This window comes from Corvus moneduloides, chromosome 4, assembly GCF_009650955.1.
Source record: "Corvus moneduloides isolate bCorMon1 chromosome 4, bCorMon1.pri, whole genome shotgun sequence".
NCBI lineage: Eukaryota > Metazoa > Chordata > Aves > Passeriformes > Corvidae > Corvus > Corvus moneduloides.
The window spans coordinates 20,938,279-20,959,761 of record NC_045479.1 but is presented as its reverse complement, the minus strand read 5'-3'; the positions used below and the strand labels follow the sequence as shown (position 1 = coordinate 20,959,761).

General features: G+C 41.9%; 1 protein-coding gene across 1 annotated transcript in view; it reads right to left on the bottom strand.

The window, feature by feature from the left end:
* Positions 1 to 9,373: 9,373 nt before the first annotated feature.
* The window catches only part of RIC8B (RIC8 guanine nucleotide exchange factor B), a 32,679-nt gene continuing 20,569 nt past the window's right edge, over positions 9,374 to 21,483 (bottom strand). The window contains exons 7-10 of the mRNA XM_032107128.1: positions 19,917 to 20,061; positions 19,621 to 19,765; positions 17,729 to 17,848; positions 9,374 to 10,456 (exon numbers count right to left, since the gene is read on the bottom strand). Coding sequence (XP_031963019.1) covers positions 10,345 to 10,456; positions 17,729 to 17,848; positions 19,621 to 19,765; positions 19,917 to 20,061 — 522 coding nt within the window. The 3' untranslated portion in view covers positions 9,374 to 10,344. The remainder of the gene's footprint in view (positions 10,457 to 17,728; positions 17,849 to 19,620; positions 19,766 to 19,916; positions 20,062 to 21,483) is intronic.

Sequence of the window (21,483 nt, the reverse complement as noted above, 5' to 3'; positions counted from 1 at the left end):
GGAGAAGAGAAGGAGCAGGGAGGAAGTAGAGAAAAACTGCTGTGGTGTGTTGGAAGGGTTAACATCTGGCCTCCTGCAGATGTTTGTCTGATGGGGACCCAGCGACTGGCTGAGCTGGGGTATTTGCATGGGAAATTCTGCAGCAAACTGCAAGCATGCACTGGAGCTCTTCCCTTGGAGGGGGCCTATTTTGCACCTCTCTTTTCTTCTAGGGCACAGACTTCCATTAAACGTGGCATTGATGTATCTCTGACACCCTCACTGTGCTGACAGATGCATTTCAAGCGGGCCAGCAGGTTTAAAACCACCAGAAGGCACACAGGGAAAGCATGGAAGCACACAAGTGCCTCCACACAGTGCTGGCGTTGTTAGAAGGATGAAACAATTACTGAAGAAACTGTTGAAAAAGACCCTCTGTTCCTGCACACAAGACCCAGCAAAACCCATTTCCTACAAATCCGTGCCCAGGTCCTGATATAAGAAGGTACCAGCTTGACCCCAAACACTTTTTCCCATTTTATAAAGGCAAAGGGCACATTTTAACCCTTTCCTCCCCTGTCCCTGCCTCCTCTATTTAAATTTTCGGTGACTTGACTCCTCTGAGAAACCCAAGTGCAGTGGAAGGAGACCAGCAGAGAGCAGCAGAGCCTGGAGGGAAGCAGAGGCACCCACACACCACGTGGGTTGGAAATAAGAGAACACCAGCCCCAAAGGTCAGGCCCTGGCTGAGACACAATGTATTGACAGCCTTCACCCCTAAAACTGACAGACCCAGAAATGAGGACAACATCCAAAGGTGCCTGAATTTATAAATATATATTAAAAACAAAAGGTAAAGTTTCACCTACTGCTGGCTGAGATTTTTTTGTTTAGAAAGACTATGGGAGACACCATACCTGAAAGGTTTTAACATGAAAATCTGCATTAGAAGTAACTGCTCCAAAACACAGACATTTTGAGGGTCTCCAGACCCCTCACAGCACATGGAACACCCATGGCACCAGCAGGCAGGGCTGCACACGTTGACCAACCAAAGCAAGTTGACCAACCAAAGAGCTTCAGATGACAGCAAAGCTCACCAGAGCTCAGAGTCTGTCACTTCAATGCCCAATTATGCAATGAAATACTATTTCGAGTATTTTTCAGCTCCATTAGATAAATGAAAGTTTTACATACCTTGTTCCTACAGAGATATTTGGTGATTGTCAGCCTCTGGCTCTTGGTGGCTCTTGGGGTATCCAGGCCCCTATCAAACAGTCTGCAATTGATAATTAAACAAAGCAACTCTGTGAGCTCAACAGCCACTATCCCGGGCTTGTATCTCCCCTGGAAAATTGTGCTGGTGTGCAAAGGAAAAGTTGCCAAAACCATCTGCTCTCACACAGCCTCCTCTCAGCCTTCCCCTGGGCGTGCTGAGCAGCACCATCGTAAATCACTGCCCTGGGTTTTCCAGGCCTCTGCAGGTCCGTGGGTTGTGGGCAGGGAGCTGGCCACAGCCATGGTCTCTGCAGCACTGTACACAGGGATCAGCTCCCTGTGGCCAGTGGCACTTTCACACACGCCCTGTGCAGGGACTATGCAGCTTCTGTGTAACTCGTTGGCTTTGACCAGCACACACCAGCTCTGGGATATCTCCAGCCCCTTCAGGCTGTTTCCCAATCATGGCTATGTGGGACATCGAGTCCCCCAGGGCCACGGGTCTTCCAGAAACCTGTTGGAAGTTTTCCTTTGGAGAATGTTCTCCAACAGCAGCTCCAGGTCAGGTACTGCTGAGTTACTTTACAGCCGTGCTACATGTGCCACACCAACTTTAGCATTACTTCTTCTCATAACATGACCTCTTTGTCCAGCAGGGCTCATGTGTTCCCACCTTCAGACCAGCTGCAGGGGAACCTTTGCCTGTGGAACCACCCCAAACCACACCAGTGGACACATCAGTTGTATCACACACTCAGAGTTCAGGTATTTTTCTTCTCTTTTTCTCAGTTTTTTCCCAGCTGTCAACTGCAAAGCAGCAGTGGGACCCACAGAGTGAGTCACTGTCACAGGCAAGGAGGTTTGCTTCCCTAAGTCCCAGTTGTGGGTAGGGGAATCTCTTAACTCTTCTGTCCTTGGGCACAGCTACCTTCCAGTTTTTCCTCTTGCACATCAGCCATACCAAATTCCATTCCTCTCTGGAGAAAAGCAAAGCCAAACTGTTCATCCCACAAACACAAAATCACTGGGAGGTATTGACCTCTAATGGTGCAAGAGCTTTACCAAGTGAAATCTAGCAAGGATAGTAAAAATTATGGCCTTTTAAAACTCTTTCAAACAATTACAGAAGGAAATGAGAACTCACTATGCCGTTTTAATGTCCTGCTGCTTTAGTAAAAATTTGACATGACTGTTCCATTTCATTTCAGGATTTTTTTCAATTTCTTGATTTTACCTTGTCTTCAGTTACTTATTTTTTCCTTCCTCCCATTTTTACAGAATTTGCAGAGGTTAAAGGGAATACATACACACACACAAAAACTGAGAAACTGAGAAAACAGATAACTCTTTTTTCCATTTGACTACCTTTTCCAGATGTTCTTGAATGGCAACAACACACCAGGAAAAAAAGGCTTTGAATGAAAAATAAATAAAAAAGTGGTGGGAGTAAAGAATGACAGAAGTGGGAAAGTAAAAGAGAAGAGCAGACAGCTCCTCAGAGCAGGACATCCCACCCCAGACCGCATCCCCTCCCACTGCAGAGGCAGGGGCTATTTGCAAGCTCACCAGCTCTCCTGGCCCTGCCTGCTGCCAAGGGTTTATTTTCCAGGAAGCCTCTTTCCAGGCCCAGAACAGGCAGTGGGAGTGCCTGGGCCCTGGTTCTCAGCAGGTCGATACAGCAGCTCTGGTGGCACTGGTGCAGCCAGCCCATACTCTCAGGATACCTCTGGGAAACACATGCCACACTTACAGAGGCGTTTTGCCTTAGGCTGGGAAAATCTGCCCTCATCTTCCATAATTGTCCAAGAAATGACAATGAACAAATGGCTCCCTGCCACTTGTTATTTTGTTAGGAGCTTGCCTCCATGCAAACCAGCTGCCTTATGACCTGGGGAATGAATACTGCCTGATTCTTGCAGGTTTGCACCCAATATTGCCATTTCCTCACTGCATTAATTCCAGCTGCCCATCCCTGCACCCCTCCCAGCCCTGCTGTTGCTCTCTCCGTGCCTCGGGAGCAGCCCCAAGCCGTCAGTCTCAGTGGCAGGGCAGGAGCCATAGGGACAGCCACCATCACCCCACTGCCCTTGTGTCCCACTCTTACTGCTTTGATATGAATAATTCCAGCTGCCCTGTTCCCTCCCTGGGCACAAAGCTGCCCGCTCCCCAAAGGCGGCGGCGAGTAAAAGCTGCTGCATCTCCATTAAACTGTACGCGCTCCGCCCGCCGGCCGCAGTGCACTTCAGATAATTCCTTGATGCAATATATTTTCCAGGATAGGCTTTTGTTTTCTTTCTTGGCCGCTCACCCTCTTTCTGTGGTCAGTTTTGCTCATTTCTCTTGTAAGCTGTCTAGAGGCAGAGAAAAGGCTTTCAGTTTTAAGCAGTTTCCTTTTCAGTTCCCCTTTATTGAATTCCAACCTCCATTTTTTTTTTTTTAAGCATAGGGACATCATTTATCTTGGACTTTAAGTTGCAGGGGCCTTCAAGGGGCTTCTTTTTTTCTTTCCCAGCTGCATTTGTTGACACACAGTCAATCTGTTTTTTGCCTTCGTTCCCCCTCTTTCCCCCAGCAGGCCATAAAGTATCGACAGCTGTGCCCTTTATTAGCATAGCCATTTTAAGCACAACAAGGGGGAAGAGACTAAATATATTACAGCCATTACCTCTGTCAAAAAGTGGCAATTTTAAAACATTTTAGCTTTTCACTGGGAAAGCCGGCAGCACAAAAGAAAGTGCTATAATTTTATTGTAAATGCTTTTTAAATATGGGTCACTTGGCCATAATCAATAGAAAGGATGAAAAAGTTCAAAGCTTGAGAACAGTTCAGGCAGATAGCAGAATTTTTTTTTAAAAAAGGCTTGTCTTTAAAATATGCTAATTGGGGCAAAAATACAACAGTGAGAAGCATGCAAAATAAGATCTTGTTCCTGGCGGTTTTGTTTTCTTTACAGCTCTGTTCATGCTTTTCCCATCTACTTATAAGTGTGTTTTACAACTTGGATGGGAATTATTCCTCCCCAACAGGGTGTTATGAACATTTGGGGACTGAGAAAACAGGAGGGAATCCAGACAGTCACTAGTGTCTTCTCAAAAAGGGAAAAAACACTAATAAACTACTGGTTTTTTCGAATGCCTTTGGAAGTGTGATGTGCCACAGCGCTGTGATTTACCAGGCAAGATCACTTCTTGAGCATAAAATAATCCTGAAGCTTGAGAATCCTGGTAGTTTAGCTTCAGGTTTGAATTTTTACACTTGTTGGCTTTTATACAGAAGAAACTTGTATTTTAAGCTTCTAGAATAAGAACTGGGCTTTTTGATTAGACAAGGGACTAAAGCCCACAGTCTGCATCTGTTACAAGCTCTAAAATGTAAAAGAGGGCTAATGGATATCCTGAAGCCTGATGATCTTGGCTGCTTTTCTTCTAATTTCTAATGGGTTTATCAGGCAAAGAGGAAGGGGCAATCTCAGCAGGGTTTATTTTGAATGGCCTTACCTTCCTCTCCATTTGTAACATTCAGAGCGAACTTAAAAGTCTCTTTCTCTTATCTGTCCCTCTCTAGTTACAATTTTTGCTGGAGATTTCACTCTGTTTTTCAAATTTCAGAACGTATGTAAAACTTGGCTTATACCAAGGCAAGATGTTAAACAGGCTCCCATAAGCAAAGCTGCTTTAAAGAACCTGTTTAAGCAGGAAGTCCACGAAAACCTGCACACAGCGTTATACAGTACCTGCCAAGGGGTGTGATGCAGCTTTTGTCTTGGGGTGGCTCCTGGGGGCCTGTATCCCACTGCACTGAGCCGTCTCCAAATCTGCAGGAGAGAGCAAGTGAGCATCCTGCGGTGGGAAGAGTGTGGTCCACAGCAAAGGGGAAAACTGCAAGGAATTCTCACCACCCATCTTTTGGCAACCAATTTAGCAGTTAAATGTAACCAGCTGGTCTCCCCAGGTTCCCTGTGTAGTCGAGGGAGGGAAAGCAAAGCTCCTGCAGAGGGTCATTCAGTGCTCCCAAATTAGCCTTACTCTGAATTGTCCTCCCTTTCATCCGTGACTGGAAAAGGAGTTAGAAGAGACTACCAGGGTAATTTAGCCAGCTAAGATGGGTGGTCTGAATAATTCCCTCCCCACCAGCCTCTGAAAGCATGCCTAGGTACCCCACCGAGATTGGCATGCTGTCGGAGGGATCGATTCCCAGGCACGCCAGCAGCTCAGTGATCTGTGCTCCCGCCTGCTCTGGAGAAAGAAAGCTCGAGGAACTTACCTGGTCCTGGTGGACCCTGTAGCTCCCAGCCAGGACAGAGAACTGAGCTGACCCACATGCTGTGAGATGATGCTGTAGGATGGCTTGTGGCAATGAGCAGATTTGGGGTTTGGGGTTTTTTCCCTGCCTCACAGACCGCATCTGCTGTCCTTGAGCCTGGCTAGAGACCGCTGAGGCGGGAGTAGCTGCAGGTCAGCCTGGCCCTCGGAGCTGTCTCATGGCGGAATTGAAAGCGACTCCAGCGTTGCGTAGAGAGGAGACAGGGCTGCTCCTACCTCCTTCCCAAGAAATTAGTTTGGTCTCTTCTTGTGGGACTCCCTCCTCCTCCTCACTCATCCAGAGCAAGGAAGAGGGGCTTGCTCTCAAGGAGGACAGCAGGGCACAGCAGGACAGTGCAGCTCCCACGTAAGGGACTGACCTGCAGCAGCCACAGTGTGACCGACCCTCCGAGCCGAGGGCAATAACCTGAGGCTGGCACAGCCTTCCACGGGGCCGAGCCGCAGGGAAAAGCAGAGGATTAACAGGACTCACCTGCCTTGCTGTGGTGAGAGGAGACCTGAAAAACACTCAGCTTTGCTGCAAGTAGTCAACCACCACCTTTTCCCACACCTCATATCCACCTGGGCCCCCTGCAGCCTCGTGCCTGCCCTGCTTCCCTCAGGCAGCGGGGGAAGGCGGATGGGCTCCCAGGCCAGCCCTGCTCCCTGGCCCAGCTCACCCAGGCTGGCACCACAGCTCAGGAAGGAGTTCCAGCACACCCTCTCAGGCTCCTCTGCCTGCTCTTCCTGCAGTGCTGAGGGAGCTGCTTCCCAGGCACTGCTAGAGGATACATGGAAAAGCCAAAAGCACATCAATTTCCCCCAAAATTCCTGGTCTATAAATATTGCATGACCAGAGTATTTTGGAGAGAACCAGCTTCAGGATGAGCAAAAGCTTTTGCATGGAGAACAAGAAATGTTCCCTGACACTTTCCAGAAGGGCCAGAGTTACTTAGTTACTCATGCAAGTAACTAAGATGTTAATGCAAGAAGGATTTTAATTTGTAGGATTAAATTGCTTTTTTTTTTTTTTTTTTTTTGTCTAAAAGTGAGCCACATCTTTGCACTCCTACTAAATCACTGCTTTTCCATGCTTGACCAGAAAAGAATCTGACCTGGGCGGCTGTTTAACTTGCTGTTCAAAGACCAGCAAAGTCTGGCTCTCTACTGTTTGAACAGTGGAAGAGTCTTTTTACAGCCAGCCTTATTAAAGCACAGGATTTTATTAGCTGTTTTGTGGTAATAAGGTGAAGTACAATGTTGTGGAATGCTCCTTCAGGAGATTTGCGATCTTGTGTGCTTCGGGGTTTACTTTCCTCTTTCAGACTAGGGTGCTTGGCAACCCACTAATGCTACAGCTTTATTGTAATGTTCTCTTCCTTAAAGCCGCCTTTGACAACTGATTTTTCACCCAGGTACAGGAAAGTTACAGTTTGAAGAACTGTAAGAGAAATGTGCTCTTGCCTGGTTGTTCTTTTTTTTTTTTTTTTTTTTTTTTTTAGCCTTTGCCTATCTTCAGGTACTTTGAAAAACTCAAGATATAGGGTAAAAATTCTACTTTGGCCACACAAACATACAGCAATGTTGTACATTCAAAACATCAAAGCTAATGTGGTTTTCCCCTTTGGCAACCTTCTTTAAAGTTCTGGTAATTTTCTCACAACATTTTTAACAGATTGTAAACGACCCTTTTTCCTAAAAACCACTTTTGGGGCACATGAAGTTTCAATTAGCATTTGGGAATACCTGCCAGGAAGTTTTCATGAACATTTAAACAAATATGTCTGTATTATTTTGCAAAAGAACAAAGTATTCTGACAAATTTCAGCAATTTCCCATCATCTTTTGTTTCATAACTCTAATGGGAAACAAAGAGAAGCAAAGTTTCCAAATCATTGATGAGCTTTAATGAGAACTGTGCTGCTTTGGACTGTTGATGCCAAAGTAAAGACCGAAACACAAGATTTGGATTTGGGACTGACTGTGGAAGACTTTATGGGAATAATAGGTACGTGTCCCCAAAACCCACAGGATAACACCTTTACAGTCACCACTAGAAAATCTACTGACATTTTACTCAGAAGGGTTCTTTCTCCTGATTACAGTATTTTCTTACTCAAGTGTTTTGGAGGAAAAAGTATGCATTTATATAACTAAATATTGATATTTCATATAATACAGAATAGCTCATACCCTGTGGGATGAAATCCTGGTAGCAGAGGCAGCAGACCTTTCATTGTTGTCCAGGCTTGGGACTCCCAGGTATTGCAACATTGCAGGTTGGAGCAGATTCCCATGGTCAGTTAGCCAGCCAGGAATGTCCCACACTCAGAGCCAGAGGCAGCTCCTCTCTGCTCTGCTGGGGAACAAAGAGACCCTTTCCCACACTACCCAGTTTGCCAGTTTAAGCAAGACTCAGCTGCCCGAGCCTCCAGTTTTGGAGGTTCAACTTTGAAAATAAATTCAGGAGCAAATCCTAATTTCACACAAAAAATTCCAGGGAGCTCCTTTTTTTAACCACCAAAACCTCCCTTTCCTCCAGACTCCCATCCAAGAGAAATCCTACCCTGTGCACAGTTACTCTGAAAACACCAGCCAGCACAAAAGGAAGCAGAGGCACTGCTGATTTGAGGGACCTTTGTCCCAAGATATTCCCAGATCTCCAGTCAGTGCAGCTAAGGTTGGACCTACGTTACATTGCAAAGCCAAAAAGCCTGCAGCAGCCTTGGAGCAAGAGATGCTCTGGGGCACTGCACTAGTGCAAGTTATTAATTCATCTACATCCACCTGCACTACAGGCAATCCAGTTGTGACAGCCACTCTTGAGCTGAAGGATTCAAGCAGAACCTCCTATGCTCGGTCTTCCCTTTTTTCTTCTTAATTGAAGCAGCATCTCATGTCTGTAGAACCTTCTACAAGCATCTGTTTTCCAAGATAAACTAAACAGAACTATTGATTGCAAATGTTGCTGCCCTGTGGCAAATGACAAGAGGCAGACCACAAGAGCCTTGTGCTCTACTGCTTGTAATGAGGTCCCTGGAGCCATTATTGTTTTATTAATCTCTTTAGCCAGCTAATTGTAGGAGATATTCTACAGCTTGTAAAACAACAATTGAGATTTTGCTCTTTTTCAGGCTCTGGACATAGTGCTCTACAGAAAGAAGCCCCTACAGAAGCTCATGACTGAAACAACTCCTTCTTCAGCCCCACAAAACAGTCCCAGCTGACACCAAGACAGGTCCTCACTAACAGAGCTGGGGAAGTTTTGCTCCTCGGGACGGGATCACAGACTGCAGGTGTAGAGCACACAATACTTGCTTGTGCTGGGCTCAGAGTAGTCAGTGAATGATGTTAAACCCAGAATTACATTTTTGAGACCCAGCTTAGATGCAGCCAAGCACATTTCTTCTCTTGGACAACTGCTCCGTTCCTCTTCTGGAGTCATACAGAATAGCTATGACATATTACATATGTATCAGGAGGGACATTGCTGTGGCTGAGCAGTGTCCTTTGGAAACACTAACTGAACTTCTGAGAGGACAGCAGTGCATTATTTTTTTTCTTTTCAGTTCTTTGGAAGACTAATATAATCTGTAGAAGGTCCTCACATGACCAACCACAGCACAATTTCATACCAAATCCTCCCTTTACAGGGTCTTTGAACAACTTCCTTAGTTCAGAGAACCAGTGTCAAGTCATAAGAAACAAACTGGAGAACCATCACCAATATTTGAAACGTTCCCAGTGACTGGCATGGGTCAGCTTCTGCACAAAATAAGAATTAGAAACTAGGGCATGGATTATTGTGCATGTAATTCATGCTGGGAGAAACACACAGAAAGAAACCAAGCAGGCAAAGAGGAAACAACAGCAGTGCAGCACGCCTAAAACTTTAATCTTTGTTTTTAAAGAGTACAGAATTGAAAGGGACACTTTCTTCTCCTTTTCACCTTCTCATTCTCTATCCCATTGCTTTCTAAGTTCTCTCTGACAGGAAATATTTCTTTGTTGATTAGTTTGACTTCCCTTGAAGTGAGGCATAGCAGTTAATCTCCAAAAGTAGGCCCCAATTCAGTGAAACACTAGCACGTGCACTCCAGTCCTCTCCCATTCATGGCAACATTTAAGTGCAATACTTGAACACCATTTTCAATAAGGATGTTTTTACTTAACCAAAGAGGGGAGGAGGGGGTAGATTCGTGTGGTCTTAACCAGGGAGGGAAGACATACAACATACATCATCTTGTTCCCAATTTAAAGGCAGTTTTAGAAGCAGTCTGTCACTGACACATTGTTAAAATCTTAAGCAGCAGTTTTAACTGGAGAAGTTTGTAGCAGAGTAAGAAACCCCAGGGCACTTTAAAAAGGGGAGTTTTGGAATCACTGCTCAATGCCAGCTACAGCAGCCTCACAGGGTCAATCAGCCTTCTAAGTCTAAACACCTTCTGCTCCTAATGCCATTAAGTAAACACGCTTCATTAATACAATTATATAAAGAGGAAGACTGGCAAGGCAATACAAAAGATTATCAAGAATGGGAAAACCTACAGAGTTCAGAAAACAGGATTCCGGAAAATGAAAGTGGACTTTTATTTTACACTGTAGGCTTTCACTTTTTATCCCTTTGAAATACGTTTAACTTTAAATTAATAAAGATCATGAACTAATAAATTGATATGTTCTCTAAAGAGACATAATAAAAATTCAGACATTACAGCACAGGACCCATCATTTAAATATGCCAATAATAGAACAGTTAAAGTGATGCTGGCTAATGTGAGGATAAAAGATGTGGCTCTAAGAAGTGTGGATTAGAGGAGAATTGAGAGTGAAGCAGGTGATGCCTTAGTCTGAATCTGAGCTCTCTTGCTTGCTGGTATGGTACTGGCTGACTGTTTCCTCCAAAGGAGCCATTGTCCCATCCGGCCGCACTCCCATTGGCTTTATGAGCTCATCTCTGTGAGAGATTTAAAAAGAGAATCCATATTAGCATGTGCACACGTATCAATTCACATGTCTATAATACAGTCACATACAGTATATGCCTCAGTACATAATGAGCCTCTAAAAGGAAGTTATTTCTGCTAAAGCCCTCTGTTTTGAAGAAAAAGGCACAAAAACCCTTCCCAAATAGGTGGGAGGGGAAGAGCAGGACAGATAAAGACTTCATTCATGTAGGCCAAACCTACTTAGCCAATTAAAGACACCATGAAAAGTCAGTGCTTAATAGGCTCAAAACAAGGAGCAGGTTCACTGTTTTGGACACACAAACTAGCTTTTCTTCTAAGAGTCCTCTGACAGTCAGTTCTTCCTAAAATTTCACCTGCCATTTTGGCTAATATATGCCCAAGCAATTAAAACAATGATTTGATACATATTCATCTTGTTGAAGGAAATAAATCAGTTAAGAGAACAGACTCTGCCTACACCACTACTAGGGGTGTGTTAAGGACTTGCTGATTCATTTTAAAAAAGCTGACTGATTCTAATACTATTGCTTTTGTTTGTGGCAGTTTAATTACAGGATTTACAGCCATTTTAATCTCTTCAAAGCTCCAAAGGCTGCTCAGCAGTTAATCCAATTATATCTACTCCACAAGCTACAGCCTCATCTAAGAGATGATTAATTATTGATTAAGCCAATCAAAAAGTATTAGCAAAGATTTATTTAATCCTTACTTTTTATCACCTCATTTATATGTGGATTATGGCAAAAGCTGTAAGGGCAAAGATAACATTTTGATTTTATGCTGAAAAAAAAAAAAAAAGAGAAAATACCTCTAAATATTCAGGAGTCACCTTAAATAAAGGAGCAGAGGTTTGATGTTAATTTACCCCTTGGTTGAAAGGCAGCCCAGTAAAACTGTCAATTTAACATACATCTACCACCTTCCCAAGCCATGGACAATAAAACTGCATCGCTCAGTGGGGAAGCAAAGGCGCCTCCCAGCTCTCTGCCTGGTCTGCACTACTACCTTGGCTGAAAAAAGGGACAACAATTCCTTGTACACAGCTGGCAATCAATCCAACCTTGAAGCACCCACAGGAACAGCAAGAAAGGCAACATCTGAGTCACAAGGCATGCATATGCCAGACACTGTACAGTCAAGATGCAGTTAAATCAATTCTCCAAGAGAGACCAGGAAGATAAATGCAGCTGTTTGTGCTGATGTGACAATCAGATACTGCGGCGATAAACGCACAAATGCCACACTAGAAACAATTGCTGTGGTTTGGCTGAGCAGGTCTGGTGGGAAGCTGCAGGCCAGGGGACAAGGTTTGCAAGACCAGATCAAAGAGCACAGGCCAGGCTCTCCCTCAGTGTGTGAGGAAGAGCAGGATCTATGTTTAAACAGCCTGGAGAGAGCTTCCCATTACTTAAGGACTGCCAGGGAGTCCTCTCCCTTCTGGCAATGCAATCTATAGTGTGCAGATTCTGTCCAAGTGACAGCACTCGTAGAGAATCTGCTGAAGATGTGTGGAAAAGAGATCAAAAGAATACCTGAAATCAGAATTGAAAGGGCTCAGGACACGAAGACTGCAAATCTGGTGTCCAAAGAGGATCAGAACCCTGCCTGCTGTAGGGGTCCCCCAAAGGCAAACCTGGAGTACTTTGGAGTTGTGTCTGATAGCAAAGACTTTTCTTTCCACAGAGAAAACACCCTATACATCTACGGTCTTTTTGGCTTTCAAACTTTAAACATCATACAAAACAAGTGTCCTCTAAAATGCAAAAGTATAGCCACAAAGAACAAAATCACCATTGCTTGCCCTTTAAGCTGAAAGCACCCTAGATTTTTGCTTTAAAAACCCCAAAGCATACTCTTAAATTGCAATATTAAATATTGCAGCCAGAAGTCAGGGACTCACATAGTTTTCTAGCCATTTACCACTTATAATTGGTAATAAATGAATTATAATGGTTAATAAAGGAGAAAGAATTTGTTCATGAAAAAGGAAAGAGAAACACAGGAAAACAAGGTCCCAAGGTTCCTTTATGTGGGGACCTCCCTCTCCTCACAACAATTCTCATGTCTTTAAATATTGTCAAGATGTCCCATCTCATCATTTCCCAATTATAAAGGCAAAGCTCTTTCTCTGAGGCTTCCCTTTTCCAGCCTCACTTTCACATCCCACTTTAGCTTTAGGCTTTAACGATGGGAGCCAGGCTGAGCTCACCTTGCATGGAAAAAAAAGGATGTTTATCAAATGCCTTTCTGCTCCTGCCTGAGCTTCCTGCTTTGCAAGTCCCTGAGCAGGATGGAAGAGGGCTGGTAGGGGTTTGCTGCTCTCTGCATTAGGAGGCTGAATTCCTCACATCCCTTCTCAGGCAAGTGCTACCCAGTAAAACTGAACTGTGCAAAGACAGAAATATGCTAAGCCACCAAAGGAAGAAGGAGGAGAAGCAGGGAAGTTTTGTTTCTAACCATAATCTAGTCCTAAAATAGTGTTGAGCACGGCATCCTTTTGTCAGTGATGACTTGGCTGCAAGCTCTGAACACCACACAAGCCCACTCCTAGTTTTCAGAGAGGGAAAAGACAGAGGGAGGGAGACAGATGAAAAGGTCTGGGCTGCCCACAAAGCCAGCTTCCTAAGATCAGAGCAACTTTCTGCTAAAAACAGAATTTTGGGTAGGATTGCCAGAGGCACCACTCAGCTAAACTTCAGTACCACCAAGAGCCCCCAGAGCTGCTCCTTACCTGGCAGGAAGGGTCTCAGCCCTGCCAGCCTCAGCAATTTGCCCATTTAGCTCTGGCTGCTTAGAGACCTTAGCTGTGCTTTGACACCCCAGGCGACCAGAGGCCACTGTCCATGGGGAGAGACAAGGTGGGAAGGGAAGTGGCAGGAACTGACAGGCAGAGCCTCAAAGAACAGTTCACTGTCCAGAAACTGGATGTTTATAGCACATCCATAGCACAGAACATCACTGGCCTCAGCCCAGTAGATGGCAGTGGGAATTCTGTATCCATGAAGATCTATATGAGCATACAGTGTGTGTGTATACATGCTTGAATGTCCTTACGTGGCCTTCCACATACTCAGATGCACCTCGCAACAACTCATTTTTCTAATGCAAACAAAGCATTCTATTCAAGTGTACTTAGAAATACACCATAATTAAACAGTTGGTAAAATGCATTCTCTTCTTCCACTTCCAGATCTCCCAAGAGTCCCTTCAAATATATCCATACAGGTTCTGCCTTCCTGCTTGCCATTTAGCTTGATAACGACCCAAAAATCATTGCCTTGTTTGGAAGGGTGACTCTCTCCTGCCCGTTGTCTGTGCTGCAGGGCAGCACTGCCACACAGAATTAATGATGGTGTCTGTAATCAAACAGCCATCATGTAAACACCAGCCTGCCCCTTTGATAAAACAGCTTCTTGGGGACCTATTCACCTCCTTATAATTGAGTGCCACATAATAGTTCCGATCCTTTCAGGGAACATTATTTTGTTCTATGATTAGAAAGGGGAAGAAAAAAAACAAACTCGATGTAGCACTGCCTTCTTCATTGATCCGATGATTAATTTTGTGGTTTTAATGAGTAGGGTACCTTATTTAGAGAGGTTCTCTTACTCGTTTTGTTGACTTCTGTTCAATGTACAACAAAACCCGAGCTGTGATAATTGGAGACCATTTTATCAGCAAAAGGATTCTTGCTATTAATACAAGGTTGGCTTGGAAAAAGCATCCTGACATTTTAAATTAGTCAATTAATATAGAATTCTACCTACCATTTATAATAGAAAAAATGTTAGCATTTTTTCCAGACATTTTAATTAACACAGAGTATCTCCAATAATCTATTATATAGACAGAATATCACACAACACTGACTTAAGGTGGCTAACTGGATGTTTTGCACAAAAAAATGGAAGGCTGATCCTTGCAGATGTGGGGAGTTTTTCAAAGCTCAGAGATGTGCATCATGTGCAGAGGACACTGATTTACAGTCACCAAACAACTCTCAAAGAACCAGCAAGACACTTACTGAAGACAAAACCAACAGAGTTACATCAGGGCCAAGTTCAGGCATCCCAGATCAGCCTAAGTAACCTGTACATCTCCCAAGAAATGCAGTAATCAAGATTTTTCATGTTCATTTACACTTATCATTTATATATATTTAATTATTTTTAAAAGTAATCTCACCCAGCCAAATTTGAGCAAAATACTAATTTCTACAAAAGTTTTTGTGGAATCCAAGTCTATGTTAAAATACTGGAGCAGGGGAAATAGGTTCACAATAAAATATTCAGCTTTCCTACAGGACTTTGAGTCAAAACTGGGTAATAAATTTTAATTTAGCCATGTTGATGGTTAACTACCCCATGAACAGATCCAAACACCAACAATCTAAAATAATAGAAAAGCTTTAGAAATATGACCTGAAATGACCAAAAACATCAATCAGTTTTACATGACCTCAAGAAGTTTCAATTTTTCAGTGCCAATGCTGAAAATAAAAAGAAACCTGAAAAGCAAAAATCCACTGGCATATTATGGAACTAGGGAAAGGATGTCCCTTTGTACTTAGAGCTTCAATAAACCTTTACAAAGGGTACAGTGTAAACATTCAGCAGCCATTAATGAAAGCTGTAATTTTCCAATGAAGTAGCACTGCTTTGCAGACTCGTTTTCTGAGTTCTGATACTCAGCCAGTCAAAGCCAAATCTGGAGTACCCCAGTGACAGACTGGCCTGATTATCCTCATCAGTCAGGGAGGGAAGCAAGTTTGTCAGTCCTTCAACATTTCTTTTCATACTTTTCTCCAGTAAAAGTGTGGCAACTCTTTAAAGCTTATCTTTCACTACTGGGACAATACCAGTGAACTAAACAAACTTGTTTTGCTGTACATCGCACAAGTTTACTCTAAGCTCTTGTTCAGGTTACACAAAGTTATATAAACTCTTTCAAGATGAGAAGAAGCTGTCTGTTCCTGTTCAACTTCCTCCCCTTTATAAGCAAAGCACTGCACCAAACTGAACCTGTTCATGGCACATTTCCCCCCCTGACGACAACAGAGAGCAGCAGAAGCAGGAAACCCGCCACAAGCACTCTGCCTCAAAGCAAGATTCAAACTCCAGAAACAACCGAAGACTCCAACCAAGCAACCTCTGCTTTGCATCTGTAGGGGGCAAACCAAGGGTAAGAAGTGCATTCCATGTACATTTAAGTCTGCAAACTCACAGCACTGAAGGGCTGAAGCTGGAGGCAGCACAAGTGTCCTATTCCAAAACCATGGAGGGACTCCCACTACTATCAGCATGTTACTAACTCCTTCTTGTATACAAGACTGGCAATTTCCCACATTGTTTAACATCTGCAAGGCCCACAGTTGCACTCAATTACATTCATGAAAAACATCCCACAGCCTCCCTAATCCAAGTCTTACTTTCTTTTTCCTTCCTGCCAGCATTTCTCTCCTCCCCAAATTTTAGTAAAACAAGAAGTGTGGGAAGAACAGTGATATGACTTTATTCATGTTATCACAGCACCTAAAGGGGTCACATCAACAACACTGTCCCACAAGAACCACAATACTAAACAAACAAAAACCCTACCGCAAAGAGTGCCAGCCCTGAAGCAGTGTAAGTGCTATAGAAGAAACTGCAGGTGGATGTAAGGGACACAGAAAGCCCAAGGTGACAGCAGAGCTGCTGGCCAAGAGGATAAGTGGTGACACAGGGCAGCAGCTGCTCAGTTATTGTCAGCCCATGGCAGGCACTGCAGCAGGTGCCTCCGACCCTCCAAACTGAAAGGGCTCTTGTGCCACAGTAACCATTGGGAGTTTTTGTGTAACTGCTGCAGTGACAGCAACTGACTTGTCCTCAGTCTCAGCTTCTCCACAGTCTCAATCTTTCTTTTAAAATACATTTTAGACCATTTAGTCATTTTATTGTGGTGTCCTTGATGCTGCTCAGCATCTTAATTCTCTAGTTTAACATAGCAATGATTCCATTTTACAGAGCAGTTCAATTAGGATTACATGTGCGTTGCATTTTCTTCTCTTTCCTAAGAAGACTATGACATACTACACTTGCTTTCCATGCAAATAATGTGAAAAAATATCCAATTACTTCATCAACAGTCTCAGATCAGTTGCTCTAAGTTCCTTCCCTGCTTTTGATCCTGCTTGTAATTCAGTTTTTGACAGCTAATGTAAAATCCAGATTCTCCTGTATCTTTTGCTATATTCCCAATCTTTAACAGAGATGTAAAAAATACTGGTTTTGCTGAATTTCTCTCAATAGATCTTGTTCATTGACTATCTATAGACTCTCCCAAAACAAGCACATTTCTAGCTGCTGAGTTTTGCCATGTTTGAAGAATGGATACAGTTACATATTTACCTCTTACAGCTCAGTTCAATAGCAAAGTAGTATTACATAAGTGTTTCTCAAGAATGTAACTTTCTTTGCTTATGAATTAAAAAAAACTACAAGCAATCACTCCAGTATGGATAGAAGTATGAGGAAAGAAAAACCAGCAAATTCTAGGCATACTGAGCCAAAGAGAAAAAAAAAGCTAGAGATAACAGCATAGGTCTATGTTCTTTTGTACATAGAAAGTTATAAACTGAAGATCAATTCTCTGTATCAATACTGTAATACTATGTAATGTATGTAACAGATGTATGACACAATGTATGTGTCAGACTAAGTACCCATTTCTTTCATGGCATTATCTTCATCACATAACATAAATTACAAAGGCTGATTTATAATCCAGTTCACACTTAGCCTAATAAATCCACAGTAAGTCTTAACAGTAAATTCTCTTTTAATTGCTCCATTATACAATTTATTGTTTCTGAAAACAACTATTTTCACACTATATTTGTTCTTCGTATAAGCAGCAGACATAAGTAGTTACAATGAGATGCTGCTCATTAACCTGGGGAAAATAAGCCTGCTTGCCTTGGGCCTGCATTGTGTCCCATACTTCAAAAGAAGAAATTCTCTCCATTACCATCAGCCTATCTACTCAGGAGGCAAGTCCCTCACCACCAGATCTTCCCAGTTCTGTCCAATCTCTCCAAAAGAGGTTTCCTCTGAAGTCCTGCAACATACCACTCTTTTCTTTGAAGTGCTAAACATTTTCCTCTGTAATTAAAGTGGTCCTAATTCTGCAAAGAAGTTGATTCTAGCACTATTTTGAAGCACTACACCTTAGTAAAGAGCCAGGACACAAGCTGCCTCTCAAAAGCAACTATAATATAATACCTGGAAAGTTTATCAAACATGTTGACAAGCTTCATAGCTTCATATTCTTTTTGTTCTTCTGTCATTTCATCCATAGGATTGGGCATTGGTTCTTCTAAGTGACCAGTGATAAGGTTAATGCTGCAGGTGAAAAAACAACAGTTTACTGCAGGAATAGGTACATTTTCTGTCTTCTTAATAGCAGGAAAGAGGAAGAACTCACAGAAACCATCAGGACTAAAACTGTCTGAACTGCACATGAAAGGTTCTGTTATAAATAGCCAAGGTTCATATTTATACTGTATTTTCTCATGAATCGTGACTGTATCTTCTTGTTGATTCACTGCATTAATGTCTTGTCAGTACTCAGAAATGCACAGCCTGGTAGTTCTTGTTGTTGGATCCATAGAGGAGCAGTTTGAAACCAGGGGAATAATGATGGTAACAATGACAATGTCATTAGTACTAATGACATAAATAAGGAACTGAAGGACAGATACATGTCTGAAACTAATTCTGTACAGGCACAATTTTAAAAATATAGACAGGTTCCAGTTAATTTTCCATTAAATTAGTTAACTGTTGGCCTTCCACAATGATGATTTTTTGCTCAGACCAGATTAAGTTACTTTGAGAATTTACAAAGCCAGCTTTATTTTCACTGTTAATATAAGTGAACAGTGATACAGAAAAGGTAACAAAAGAAAAGAAGTAGTTTTAAAGAAAACTGTCAGGGCACATTATCCTTTCAAATATTTTAATCACAAACATTTAACAGCAATACAGAAAATCAACTGACAGTTGTCTTGAATCTTTCATTTAAGTGTTAGCTTTTAGCTAAATAGATGTTATAGTTCTACTTGTATGCATATAACTGAATGTCAGGCTTTTGAAAGAAGAGCAGAGAGAAAACAGCAAGAAAAAAAATCCTGAAGTGCAGAAATAAAAAGAAATCTCCTGGCTTAGAGTTAATTTCTTAGCATAAAAGCAATGTAATTCCTCTAATTCTCATCCATTTAATCCTGTCCTTCATTCATGTACCTTAATAAGAATCCTTCAATAAACCACAAGCTCCCCTTATACACCTAACCACATCTGTGTAATTCAAGGCAAACAGAGTAAAACAGAAAAATAATGTTAACACTTCAGATCTCCACTATCAACAATTTCAGAACATCCTTAAAACAGCACCAAATCTTAGATATAACATGACAAACTAAAACCTCTAACACCCAATCAATAACAATTAATAAAGATCAACAGAGCTTCTATGTGGTCACTGAATCCTTCCAACAAGTATATTGGATTCCTTATGCATGACTTCTATAGATGTTACTTTGCTCCTTCCATATTACATATGCAACCTACTTGATTCTTTAGAAAAATTTTAGTACCAGGCAATCTGAAACTCGATCAAAACTGAAACTAGACCTACTGGCTTGTTCCTTTTTAACAAAGTTTGGTGAAAACCCTTAGCCATATCTGACACCATTACTTTCTCCATTACAGAGATATACCCCAAAAACAACAGTTAGCAGCTTGGCAACTTCATGTGAGTTCCTCAAAAATCTGGGACAAAACCCATCCTTGCTAAGTTTGTTACTATATTTTTTTTCTATCGTATTCTTAAAAATCTCTTTCCACTCTTGAATTTTAAGTAGTTATTCAGACTGATGTTAAATCATTCTCACAGCAATTTTTTTCCCCGCTGCGACCATATATGACTACGTGATGGCCACCATTAGAGGCTGGTTTCTCAATAATTAGACCATGAAATCAGCAGAAGACAAGAGTTAATAAAAGCATGTATCATTCCAAGACTGGCCTCTCTGAAAAAGGTAAAAAACCAAAACAATTATGTCAAAAGAATCCAAAACACAACAGGATATGTGGAATTGAAAACAATACTATACTTTGGCTTTGCAGATTTGTATTCTTCTGTGTCTGTATCTTCATCATCTGAGTACCAATGATCTCCTCTTCCTCCTGCTAGCAAGCCCCTGGCTGCCAGCAATCCTGCTGCGTTACCATAGCCTGTGTATTTCAACAAGCTATCAACTGCAAAGAGGATAGAGAAAATTATTCAGCTGTAATCACCTACAAAACAAACCCACCAGAGTGCTACGAGAATTGAGAGTTATAGCAAGAGGCAAATATACCAATAACAGCAAGACCTTATACAAAAGGGAGAAGAAAAAGTCATTTTTACCTCTCTCTTTACAAAGAACAAAAAGAAACTCTGCTGCAATTTGCTTTACTCCAAGGTCAACGTGTGTCATAAGGCGCACGAGTTTGTTCCTCACTGTTGTGCCAACTTCAGGACGGTTTGAGACATCTCTTAATGGAGGCAGTACCTGGCAGCACAAAAGAGAGGGAAGAATAGCATAAAATGCATGGAAATATCTACCCAATACTTGCAAAAACAAATGTAGTCAACAGAATTAAAAAATACTCTGTCTTTCCAAAAAAAAGGCAATAATCAGACAACTATGCCTACATCCATTAGTAGTGTCTCTTGCTTCTTAAGATATCTTAAGTTTTCTGGTCTGTCATTTTGGGCACAAAAGTACTCAGTTTCAAATGCAGACTTTAAAAATCCAATTATTAGGAGTTTATGAGCACAAATGGGTGTCCCAAAAGTGTTGGTCAACAGGCAGCCATAACTTCATGGTCTCTGTTTCTTCTGTTTTGCTCATGTATCTGGTAAAAGTATTAGAAATACCAGCTTAACAAAACTTACACTCTTAAAATGCTGTGTAGTTTATATAGAACAATGATATGCTCATAATGGAAAAGCAGGAAAATATACTGCAAGTTCTACTACAAGTTTCTACTACTCTATTTGAAAAATGGGCTCTACATATAGAGGAAATGCATACTTCAACCAGAAAACACGAAAGCTCAAGCGAAATTTCAGAAATATTTCGGAGAAATCACTATTTAACATTTCCTCAAACACACTATTTTTCATGAGAGGTCATTAATATTGTTAACTTCAACCTTCAAGAAAGGCAGGAGATGCATGAATGATGGCTTTTTTGGCAAACTAACTTCTGCCTCCTTGTGTGGATGCCTTCAGACTCAAAATCTATGTAAATATTTCGCATTCACAGGATATATGATATGATCTGCAAACAAATATGAGCCGTAATATGAAATACCTAATGATCTGAAGACTCTAATAAGAATTATGGATCTTCAATATTTTACTAGGGAACAAAACAAAGCATGTCACTAATTATCATAAGAAATTGCAGGTCCTTTGTCTTTCTTCTATGTCTTTCTAACATGAAGTGCCATGTCCTGTGTAAAATTACAGCACAATTACTACTGAAATTGGACTCACTGGGAACTGATCCTCACATGAATGCTACAGTATTGACTACTTTGGATAAAACAGACCCTGTCTTTTTCAAGCTAAGTATTCAAACAATTAGCAAACACATTTTACTTTGTCCCTGCTTACTCCCCCCAATGGGGATAGTACCATGACTGCCATTTCCCAGTGTGTTGTAAGAATGAATTAATGTTTTTAGAGTACTCTAATACTAATACAGTGATGAGTGCCATAGGACAGTCCATGAGGAAATCAATCATCCTGTCTTCAGATCACAATTTGAATAGCACACAATAAATAAAGCCCAAGGCCAGCACTTAACAATGAGGGTAATTCAAAATATCAAATATCCAGTCATGCAGTTAGCAACATCCATCCATTCTCTGCACTATATGAAGCAGTGGTCCTGTGGCAGGAGTCAGCATGCAATTGTATCCTG